Source organism: Sciurus vulgaris (genome assembly GCF_902686455.1).
Source record: "Sciurus vulgaris genome assembly, chromosome: 5".
NCBI classification, from domain to species: Eukaryota; Metazoa; Chordata; class Mammalia; order Rodentia; family Sciuridae; genus Sciurus; species Sciurus vulgaris.
Genome location: NC_136465.1, coordinates 126532242 through 126544843, shown reverse-complemented (window position 1 = coordinate 126544843; position 12602 = coordinate 126532242). Strand labels below are relative to the sequence as shown.

The 12602-nt window shown below is 36.5% G+C and overlaps 1 protein-coding gene across 2 annotated transcripts in view; it reads left to right on the top strand.

The window, feature by feature from the left end:
- LOC306660935 (uncharacterized protein C12orf56) overlaps nucleotides 1–12602 on the top strand; it is a 91955-nt gene that overhangs the window by 21781 nt on the left and 57572 nt on the right. For both annotated transcript variants that reach the window (XM_079139682.1, XM_079139681.1), the window contains exons 2-3: nucleotides 3707–3866; nucleotides 9584–9656. In XM_079139682.1, coding sequence (XP_078995808.1) covers nucleotides 3707–3866; nucleotides 9584–9656 — 233 coding nt within the window. The remainder of the gene's footprint in view (nucleotides 1–3706; nucleotides 3867–9583; nucleotides 9657–12602) is intronic.

Below are 12602 nucleotides of genomic sequence, written 5' to 3'. Positions count from 1 at the left end.
CCTTGGGTGGTGGTGTGGGGAGGGGTTTGTAAGCACTGGCTTCATAAATACCAGCAACGTCTGATCCTTAATATGGCTTACTCTTCCTGGATGCATTACCACCTTTCTTAAATATGATACCTCCTGATAGCTATTGATTATACAATGTGTCCAATTATGTCCTGATAAAAAGGAAAGCATATTCTTATTGAATATGATACTAGTTTCTGAATTTGGGAGAGTGAATGAAAATCAGATATTTTAAAAAAATTCAGTTTTCAAAAGCAGAATGGATTACCTATGGGTTATAATTTAAGTAGAGAAACAGCTTCCTTTTATGTCCCTAGAACAGAACATTAAGACAACATGAATAATATTCCAATTTCTAGTATCCTTATGCTCTGAATACTTTATTCATAGCTTTATAACAAACCAAACAACAACAATAAAAATTTTTTTTGAACTTCATTCAGTCCTATAAAGTTAATTGCTCTGCTGACTCTTGGGTGAGAAGTCTCATGAAGTCATTTATTGTTGACCTAAATACAGTGCTAGAAATCCTGACTCAGTCTATTGGTGTGGTCTAAGACTTGTCTAAGCAATGTCCACACAGCTTTGAAGTGTTAGTAGTTTAAAGTACTGGTTCAGTCCTTTTCCAGGAAACTTTGTGATCATCCTTTGTTGAAGACATCAACTAAGCTTTTGGTTAGAGTTGAACCCTCAAGCCAGTATCAGAGTAAAACCAAAATGATCTGTAAAAGGCAGAGGATTCAAATGCCTGTGGTTATTTATTACTGAGAACATTTAATTGTGAAAGTTCTGAAGAGGGTCATAATGAGATTAAGGCAACTGACAGGAAAATTTGGGTGTTCCTGTATCATGCAAAGCAAATATAATAAATTTGCAAAACCACTTTTAAAATGTCTCTAAGTCATTAAGACTGTTTTTAAAGAAATCAGTAAATGTTTTATCTGATTTACAAAAACAAGTGAGCATAATTTACAATGAGATATGACATAATAATACTGAGATACAATATTTATATAAGCCAAGAATGGAATAAGCATAGGAAAAGAATAGTAAATAAAGAGAATCAGTAAATTTGAAGTAGGGATTTGATATTTATATTTTCCACTAACTGCATTAATAAGACAAATAATGGGCTGGGGAGATAGCTCAGTTGGTAGAGTGCTTGCCTCGCAAGCACAAGGCCCTGGGTTCAATCCCCAGCACCACAAAAAAAAAAAAAAAAAAAAAAAAAAGACAAATAATTCCATAATGAAGATTTACTAGTCTAGAAAGTGGTATATGCAAAAATGTGGCCCAGTCAGCATTCTGCATGACTGAAATTATGACCAATAGCATGCATTCCAGTTGTCTAATATGATGAAGTGAAGCACCACCAAGATCCTGACAAACAGGAGGCAAGAACATCAGCAAATCCCCAGAGATTTCCCATAAAGCATGCCATTTCTAAAATATTTATACTATTGCAACTTACGTATGCAAATTAAACCTAAGGAAGGCTGAGCATCTCTTCTGATTTGACAACTCTTTCCATGAAATTTACAATTGTAAATAGACCAAATAAACCTAGTTACTTCAAGCACCTCTCTTTTTATAAGTTGAAAGAAAAAAAAGTCTTTGTGATTCTCTTAGGAACCCTCTGGAAAATCTCCAGGATATGTTAGATAAAAGGTATCCTGAAGTTTTATATATTGATTCCTTATAATTAGGATCTGACTTGGAGAAGGTAAAACTTGAGTTATTAGAAGATATTTGGACTCTTGGTTAAGAGAAAATAATGGATGCCTGAGAAATGATACTTTATTACCTATTTAGTGGCAACAAAACATTTAAAAATGGATGTAGAAAGTAACATGCTAGGGCTGGGAAGATAGCTCAGCCGGTAGAGTGCTTGCCTCGCAAGCACAAGGCCCTGAGTTCGATCCCCAGTACCATGCAAAAAAAAAAAAAAAAAAAAAAAAAAGTAACATGCTTTGAGGACTGGGAGATATAGCTAAAAAAAAAACCTCTTTCACAAGCACAGAACTACTATAAAGAAGCACACACATTAAAATGGCCAAAACACTTATCTATAAACATAAAAATTAGAAGCAGAAGTATATATACTTAAAATTATGCCTAAGTAGCCAATGTTTCAGCCTTTTCTCCTACTTAGAAATTATCTTGTTATCTAATGATTATACTTTAAGTAACTCAATTTAATATCAGTTCAAGGCTTTAAGTTATCTTTAATCTGTGATATTACAATATACAATTGTGTTCACGCATTCCTGTAATCCCAGCTTCTCAGGAGGCTGAAGCAGGAGAATTACAAGTCTAATACCAGCTTCAGCAATTTAGCGATATGGTCTCAAAATAAAATAATAATAATTTTTAGAAGGCTGGGGATGTAGCTCAGTGGTAGGGTGCCCTGGGTTCAATCCCCCAATTCCCAGTACTGGGGGTGGGTTGGGAGGTGGAATTATATATAATGGTATTCTGTTTTCTTCTCTGTTTTTACATGCATTTTCTATTTTTTTTATAATGAACACATGTAATTAAAAAGGCATTTAAAAATTCTAGAGAATGAAAGTTTGAAATAAAGCATTTCTGAAGACACCTGTGCAGAAGAGAATTCCTTTACTAACTATAAAATGTCATTATTAATTAAAATACATCCTCTGAAGACCTCCACTGGACCATGCTTCATTAATTCTATAAATTGTTCTCTGTATTTTGAAAAAAAGTATATTTATTTGTACAAATAAATATATTTATAGATATAATTATATATATTTTAATATATATTTATCTACGATATATTTTTTATAATATATATATATATATATTTTTTTTTTTTTGTGGTACTAGGGATCAAACCCAGGGCCTTGTGCTTGCAAGGCAAGTACTCTACTGACTGAGCTATCTCCCCAGCCCATATATATCTATTTTTTTGCAGTGCTGGGAATCAAACTCAGGGCCTTGCATCTACCACTGAGCTATGCCTCCAAAGTAATTTTTATATATTAAATTTAAGAAGATCCTGTTAACTTTTCATTGATCCATCTTTCTTCAATTACCCTGAATTAGAATTTTAAATTATCACTATTTGATATTTCCTTTTTTTGTGACAAAGAGAAAGATGAAACTGTGAAATGTTTTAATCTAAATTTTAAGTACTTGAAAAAGCCTATAACAGAATCTCTCCCGATTCTTGAATTAATGGTTTTAAGTATACCTGTAATGGTTCTCTAGGTTTATTCTTAGCTTTCCAATCAGATATTGTTGCTTCCTGTCATGAAATGAGAAGTAGGTTATTGAAAGATTTAACAGTCCTAAGTATTTATTGAGACGTTTTCCTTTTAAACCAAAATTAGAAAACGGCACTTCAAAGGAAGCAGAGCACATTTCCAACAGTTCCAATAGTGATGTTTGTATTATAGAATCTCTGTAGGTTGTTGCAGGACATTGGCTCCTGTATAGAGAAATCTTACTTTAAACCCAATTAATTATACATTTTGAGACCTATTTTTAAAATGGAAAGTGAAGTAGGATATGCTTTAAAAAACGAAAACACTGTTTCTACTTATTTGTCCAAGCGGATAATATGAAAAGAAAGAATGCAGTTTAAACTTGCCCTTACCTTTAGGAGACTTACTATCCCCAAACGGGTAAGTAGTTATATTTGTCTTCAATGAGTTTGTATAATTTTATTTTTCAGGTTGATGATTACCCAGAGTTTTTGAATTCACCAGATAGAGAAATCAACCAACACATTCGTATCATCTATTCAACTGTTTTGAAAAAAGAGTGTGCAAAATCAAAAGGTGTCAGGAAATTTATAATTCCATTTCATCATGCCAATGCCAATAACAAAAAAGGTATGTAATGTACTTCTTGAAATGATGTAAGATCAGTTTCTTTATGAGGCAGAAAACCTACCCAGTGTTCCTTATGTTGAAGATAAACTGATTAATTCATTACAAGCAGCACAGTGGCAGGGCACAATTTGCAATAAATTTAGGGTATGTGGAAAGGAAGGAAAGATTGGAGGGAGAAAGAAACACAGGCAGGACGAAAGGATAAAGGAGGAAAGAGACAGAAAAAAACTATTGTTTTTGTTTTAAATAATAAGTTAGAATTTGGATTCCATTTGGTCAGTTCTTGTGTAATTTTTTAAAAAATATTTTTTAGTTGTAGATGGACACAATACCTTTAATTTATTTATTTATTTTTATGTGGTGCTGAGGATTGAACCCAGTGCCTCATATGTACAACAGGCAAGTGTCATACCACTGAGCCACAACCCCATCCTGAGTTCTTGTTTAATTTTAATAATCATATTGACACCCACTGATTTCAACAACAACAAAACCTGGTGAAGAAGTACAGTGGGAAACCAGAAGGAATGTGAACCTTCCTCTAGGATACCCCTTGACAGTCGTCTCTGTAGTTAGCCCTGAACCTCCTACTAGCGAGAAAAGCCATGAGGTCCTTCCCAAATAGTTATGGATATCAACTGCATTTATTCTTCATTCAGAAATATTTGTTAGGAATCCTCACTATGAAGGAAAGCCAGAGGTGAATAGTAGTTAAAGTGGTAAAAAACAGATTTTACTCAGGACTACTGATAGGGGAAAAGAGACCTTAGTATAACTCTGAATACAGTGTGGGTAGAGGAGCATTTATAGCCAAGGATGGGGGTGCGGTCAGTGGATAGAAAATTACTAAGAAGAAACATCATGAGTTAAAGTGGGTACTGGCTAAGTTGACCTAATAGGATTCTTGGTAAAGTCAGGCTGGGGTGATAGGACATCACCTGGGGGACTGTGGAGGATAAAAAAAGGAATTAGTCATAGAAAGTGATCAGAGACAGAGAATAAGGGATTCTGGCTAAACCAGCTTAGCAGGATTCTTGCTAAAATTGGACAATGCAGAAAACAAAGAAGTCTAAAAGTTGAGGCCTAGTTGAAAAGCTCAGAAGAATCTGAGTAGAGTTTGGTTAAGGAGAGAATCTTCGTCACCACCCAAGAACTATGATACTTGACCAGATCAATCTTGTCCTTAGAGAGCTCAGCATCTGATACAGGTTATGTTCCCATTGTGCCCAAATGGAAGATCCATGATGCAGTGGGGATAGAAGAGGAGAACAAGGAGTCAGGGCTCTTGGCACTCACTTGGTGCAACCAGAACTGCCACTGTTTATGTTTCACGTTTGGGAATTTTCCTGTGAAGAAGTTTAAAAACTCCAAGGAAAAGTGGATAAACAAGAATATAATATATAGTTCAATAACTGTGTTTTTTTTTTTTTTTTTTTCATGAGAAAGAGAGACAGAGACAAAATGATAGAATAAGAACTATATATTTGGTTTTTGTCCCTGATTCCTGATACAGAGCTTTGAAAATCCTTGCAATTTCCCAAGTGGTGGCCTGATAGGAATACTGTTATTCATAACAAACTCCTTTCAACAATATCAGAGTTCAAATGAAGTGGCACCTGGTTAGCTTCTTAGTAGCTTCAGGATTGTGGCTGGTTGTCAGAGTAACTATGTGATTAGAAAATTGTAACTTTCAGTCCTTTCCCACCTCCATTCCCACCCTGACCTCTAGAGAGGGAAGAGGGTCTGGAGACTGATTTAATCACCAATTGCCAACGATTCAGTCAATCACTGCCTACCAAATGAAATCTCCACAAAAACTCCTGGGGCTGGGGATATAGCTCAGTTGGTAGAGTGCTTGCCTCACAAGCACAAGGCCCTGGGTTCAATCCCCAGCACGGCAAACAAACAAACAAACAAACAAACAAAAAAAACGGATAAACTCCTGAATGATGGGGTCTGGAGAGCCAACTGGGTTTGGAGAGTTCCCAGGTTGGTGATACATGGAAGTTATTGAGTATTGAGGGGGGTGTGCTAGGAAAAGGCATGGAGGCTTTGAGCCCCTACTCCCAATATGTTGCCCTATGCATCTCTTCCATTTGGCTGCTTGGGATTTACATCTTTCCTAATAAACTGATAATAGTAAATAAAGTACTTTCTTTAGTTTCATTAACTGTTTTTTGCAAATTACTGAATCTGTGGTGGAGGGTTGTATGAGGGGAAAAATACTTTTTCTATACTCTCTTAGGTTCTGTGGTTGGGTCTGAGAATCAGCAAGAGGCAGATTAACAGGAGAAAAACACGCAAGTTTTATTTGATGTTAACCATTTTACATCACAATAGAAACTTTGTAGAAGAGAAATGAAGACCCCCCCCCCCCCAAAAGAAGACAGACCTAAAAGCTTATAAATCATCTCAACAAATGATGATAAAGTGTGGAGCTGGGAGAAGAGAAACCAAAGGGGTTTTGGCTAGATACTGTTGTCAATGGGAAAATGACCAGAAAATACATAGGGGAAACTAATAAAAGATAAGGGTTATTTTAGTAAGTTTGTACAGATTCATCTTGGTGTCCACTCCCTATCTCTAGGGATAAGAATGTTTTCTTCTAGGTATGGGGTAGAGTGAGGAGGTTATATTTATTCATTTGTGCCCCACTTTAAGGTAGGCCAGTGAGCCCTTAACACATCTGCTATTTCTCAAGTACCAGCTGGTCAAAATGGCCAATATGCCAATGTGGATTATTTGGGAATGGCTTGCTCTGGCCCTCTTCAGGGGACCACCTGTCTGAAGTAGGGGCAGTCTTTTGGGACTGAGTCCTTAACCTGTGGGGTGTGTGCTAATTCCAGGTAGTTAGTGTCAGAATTGAATTAAATTGTAGGACAACAATTTGGTGTTCAGAGAATTGAAGGATTGGTTTTTAGGTGAAGGAAAACAACCCCGCTAGTTTGCTGTCAAAATGATGTGATATTTGGAGATGAAGATATATAGATATAGATGTAGCTGGAAAGATATATGAGTCCTTTAAAGTGTCTACCTCTATGGATGGGAATTAGTGAAAAGCAGAGAAAGAGCATGAACTTGGACTTTTCTAAGCCAGGTTTGAATCCTGGCTCTTACATCTCCTGACTGTGATCTTTTGCAAATCACTTACACTTTTGAGACTGAATATATCTCTGTAGTCATTATATTATATGGAATATTGTGGGCAGGGTTGGGCACACAGCTGGGATGGCTGACTTTATGGAGTCTATTATTAGGATTGCATCCTTTTTTTTTTTTTTTTTTTTTTTGTGGTGCTGGGGATTTGAACCCAGGGCCTCGTGTTTGCAAGGCAAGCACTCTACCAACTGAGCTATATCCCCCAGCCCCGCATCCTTTACATAAAAGGAGAAAGGAAGAATAAAGGTCCAGGGTGGCACATGGATAAACCATTCTACATTTGGTGACTAGCCAGTGTAGACAGACTAGCCTTTATTAGTCCACTCTTTGTTCCCTAGACTTCACTCCAAGTCAAACTCAGAGCCTCTTGGATTACTGAATAGCAACAAGATGTGAGCAAATTGTATTTGTACACTTTCATGGATAAGCACTTCTCCACACTGACATGCTAGGGCATGGAAACTGTTTGTAGAAGTTGTTGTAATTAGTAGGCTTATCAAATCCCTGGCTGCTTACTAGGTCTCTTGTTGCACTAATTAGGGTATGCAACTGGTGTTGGTTGCCTTAAATGCATATTTACTCTTGTCCACAAGCATAATTATTCTTGGCTTTTCTCCCCAACATATATAGGAACATCAAAATATACATCAAAAGAATGAAGTGGAATATGTAGAGGTTTTATGAAATTTAACTTCCTAGAAACCTTGAAATGATGTTAAAGAAGAGATTATCTTGTGTACATGCGTATAGCTATTCATAGAATCACACCTTTTACTACCTGTTCTTTACTTTCATAACCCAAAGCACCATCTGACTCTTGTGTAGGAGCTTTTGACACACAAAACTATCATGATCACATGGAGCCATAGCACATATTAGAAGAAGAAAAACACACCTTTCCCGTCATGCCAGTATTTATGCTATATTTTGTTTTCCTCCAAACTGTTGGTTCCTTGGTTTAGATATTGCTGTATGCATAGGATCCCATGGTTCACCCCTAGACATTTTATAATATGTGATCCTGAAGCAAGACACAGGATCAAATCTATTTAATTGTCATTACTAAAATCCTTAATGTTAGTAATGATGATGTCATGCCTAGAGAAGCACCAAGCATTAACTACTGAGTATTTAAATAAAGATTATTAAGACTGGCTCTAAGCCTCTTGGGTGAAAGCCTAGGGAATATTTTTGTCATATGGCAAAAGTGTCCACACACCAGTCAACTCTATCATCTGAACAAAGGAAGCTCAGAATTGCAAGTCATTTGTAGTAACAATACTTATTAAATTACCACATTTCGCAGGATTCCCAATTAGGTTCAACTTTTTCAGAAATACAGAGAAAAGGGAGTTTTTCCTTTTTAGTATACATGTGTTCTTAAATGGGCTATGGTTAGCACTTTTGAGTTGTACTTTTTACATTTATATGAAAGAGATAGCTTTTAAACTCTGTTAACCAGTTTTTACTGTAACAAATGCCTGATATAAATCAACTTAACAAGAGGAAAGGTTTATTTTGGTTCACAGTTTTGGAGGTTTTTCATTCTTTTTTTTTTTTTTTTTTTTTTTTTTTTTGCGGTACTGGGGATTGAACCCAGGGCCTTGTGCTTGCAAGGCAAGCACTCTACCGACTGAGCTATCTCCCCAGCCCAGTTTTGGAGGTTTTAATCATGGTCATTTGACCCTGTTGCTTTTGGGCCTGTGACAAAACAGCATATCATGGAGGGGAGCACATATGAAACAAACTGCTTACTTAATGGTGGTAAAGAGGAAGGAAGAGGCTGGGGTTCCAATATTCCCTTCAAGGGCATGTGCTTGATACCTAACTTCCTACTATTAGCCCCCACATTTTAAAGGTTCCACCACCTCCCAACAGTGCCATGAGCTGGGGACCCAGTCTTTAACACAGGGGCCTTTGGGAGACATTCCAGATCCAAACTATAGCAAACTTTAAATGAACAATACTGATGGGAACAGAATTAAAGTAGTGAGCTGGATTAGTTGCTAAAGGTTTCGCATAGGTTGTGTTATTAAATACTTGTTTCAGGTATATCCTAGAAATGTTTTATCTAGCCTGATTATGTATAATACTGCTACCTGTGGTCACTGAGTACTTGAAATGTGGCTAGTTCTACTGAGCTAATCCTAATTCAACATGAAGCTGTCTCTTCATACTGTTGTTTTCTTTGCTATACAGAAGATTTTTAATTTGACGTCATACCATTTTTCCATTCTTGGTATTATTTCCTGAGATACAAGAGTACTATTCAGGATGTGCCCTAATTTTACAAATTAAAGATACTGAGGTTAGAATAATAAAGTAACTTGTAAAGTTCACACAGGCAATTATTGGAAAGGTCTGAATTTGAGCACATTTTAATATCAGAGCTGAAGGTTTTTTGTTCTATCAGGTTGCCCAACTATAATCTTGGACTTGCAAGTTTTGATGAGGATTTATGAACAGTCACAAAATCAGGACATGTAGCTGGGTTTTCATTGTGATTTCAATCAAAGTATTTAATTAATAACTAAATGCCTTTTTATTTATTTTTTAAGTCAAGGAAGAGAATAATGGCCTTATATTTTGGAGAAGCCAAAAATGTAGAAGTCTGAATGAATCCTCTCTCAGGTGAGACTGTTGTTTAGAGTATGTTTTTAACTTGCTAGCCAAAAGTTGCAATTTATTTTTCTTTTTGCTTTTTCTCTAATGACCTCAAACTGAGTTCTATTTATCTCATACATGTAATAATGAAGAAGGTATTTTAAGAGAACTTTCCCCTGAATTCAAATCCAAAAAAATATTTTTTTCCCATTTCCATGGAATATATAGATGTCCACAAAAAAATAATTGATAAAACTGAATTTAAAAACATTTATTGAACTCTGGTTCCATGCAGGACACAATGTTAGGATCTACGATGGATACATAGATGAGTAAAGTATAATGCCTATCCTTCAGAAATTGATCCTGACCAGCATGTAACATTTGCCTAAAGATAACAAACATAAACATGCTAAGGGTCCTAAACTAACTAGTTGGAGCAGTATCAAAGAGATTTGAAGAGGATAAAGATTATATTCACTTTGGGGAGAAGTCAGAATGTCAGATGACAGTTAGTAAAGGGGCAGTGCACATGGAGATGGGAATATTGCAAACGGTGGGAATACTGGAAACAAAGAGGCAGGTAAAAATGGAAAATGTATTAGGAACAGTAAGCAGTCTAGCATGACTTAAATATAGAACTGGGAAGTGAAATTGGGCCCATGTTTTGGAGGTTCTTAAAAGGCCTGATTATTTTACATTTCATTTCATAGAATTTGAGAAAATTATTTAAAGGATATGATAGAAACCATTATTACAGAAAAATGATCTGACGATTGTGCTTAAAATGAATTGAAGAGAGGAAAAATCAAAGATTGGTGGGAAGTAAAGAGAACCAGAACAGGGGTTGAGATAGCAAGAATAAAGAAAAAAGGATGGAAGGAAGAAACATTTCAAAGGCAGAATTCACAAGACTGCAGTTGGTTGAAAATGCCAGAAATGGAGAGAGAACCCACATGGGTTCCAGCTGGGGTGACTGAGTGGTGTTGCCTTGCAAAGAAATAAGGATGGGGCTGGAGATATAGCTCCATTGGTAGAGTGTTTGCCTCATGTGCACAAGGTCCTGGGTTCAATTCCCAGCACAAAAAAAAAAAAAAAAAAAAAATGCAGGGTGATTAGGTCCAAGGACTAGGTCTAGACAGGATAAGCTTGAGATCCTAGAGGGTGTCCTCTGCTGGAGAAGTTCATCTGGAGTTGAAATTTTAGTTTGTAATGAGAGAGAGAAGTCTGGGGGTAAGGAAATCCCCAAGTTGCACAACTTCAAGAGCAATACTATTATATAATTATGAATCTAGACATTAGAAAGAAGAGGGGAGCATAGGATTCTGAGGGCTATCTGTCATGGGGTTTGTAGACATGGAGAAAATTAATGTAAGTTGGGGTCCTGAAAGGTCATGGCAAGGAGAGAGATCCATGTTAGGAAAGCACTGCAGAATGCTGTACAGGAAAAGTGAAGTTCTGCCTGGGCAGTCTGTGGTGACCATGTCGCATGCTGGGGTTGCTAGGAAAGGCTGCCTTTTCTTACTAAACTTTCATTTTTACTGTCTGTCACTGAAAAAGAGAACTTTTATATTCTCTTCTAATCCTAAGTTATAATAACTTCCTTTCTCATGCACAAAAAAAATGGCTTGCAGTTTTTTTGCCCTTACTGGGAACACAACGGATCATTTTGCTTTATAGAATTTTAACCTCAAATGCTTTATTTTGGGTCTGGAAGCCAAGCACAGTAGTATATGCTTATAGTCTTAGCTACTTAGGAGGCTGAAGCAGGAGGATCATTTGAGTCCAGGAGTTCAAAACCAGCCCGGCAACAACATAGTAAGACCCCATCTCAAAAAAAAAAAAAAAAAAAAAAAAAAAAAAAAATTGTTATTTTGGGACTGGGGGTGTAGCTCAGTGGTAAAATGCTTGTCTAGCATGTGTAAGACCCTGCGTTTGATCCCCAGCAGTGCTCCCTGACCAAAAAAAAAAAAAAAAAAAAAAAAAAAAAAATTAATCTTTGGATATTACAAGTAACTATTTTGGACAAGACAATTGGTGGAGAGTTGGCTACAGTAACTATAATTTTCCTAAAGGCATTTAAAGAGTTAGCTATGGAAACATTCTCTGTGTTTCTGTCAGCCTTCTCAAGGCTTTAGAGGTTCTGATTATATAGAAGGTAAAACATCAGAAAAAGCTTATTGGCTATGACAGAATTGACTCATAAGTATCGTTAAGCATTGCAAACCTCAAAATGCACATTAGGGCCCCTTTATAATGGTGGCATTAGGGAAGGGACAACAGCTGGTGTAACTGAACTCTTTAAACTAAGATTTCCCAACGGGGTGTTATTGGCATTTTGTGGTGCACAATTCATGGTCGTGTGAAGTGGTTGCACACATTGTGGGAATTAAGCTTCTCTGGTTCTTGTCCACTAAATGCCAGTAATGCTTCCTATTTATGGTGGCAACTAAAATCACCACCATGCATTTCCTGTGAATGCCCCTGCTGGCTCCAGCTCTGAACACAGGTCAATGGTCAAGTTCGTTAGCATTTGTTTCCTCCATCCTGTGCTCTTTCCCCCTTCCCTATACAGTCTTTCTTTTGTCTTCCCTAGTCAATATCCTTGCTGGTCCTGTAAGATTTTGTGCCTAGTTTTTTACTAACTACACAGTTTGAAAACATAATAATACAGATTTAAAAATTTACCTGTTTTGTCATATAAATTCATGAAACTATCACCACAATCAATATCTCTATCTGTCCCCTCCCCCAACTATGGTCTGGGAAACTTTTTCAGTAAATTGGGACAAACATTAGGTCTTATTGGGATTATTTCCTGCCTCTCAGGGTTCATTGTCTTTTGTTGCTTGATTTCTTTTGAAAGCTATTTTTGCATACTTTGTCCCATTTTTGGTTGTTTCAGGTAGGAGTGTTTTTCTGGTCCCTATTACTTCATCTTGGCAGAAAGCAGAAGCAAAACTAGAATTTTAG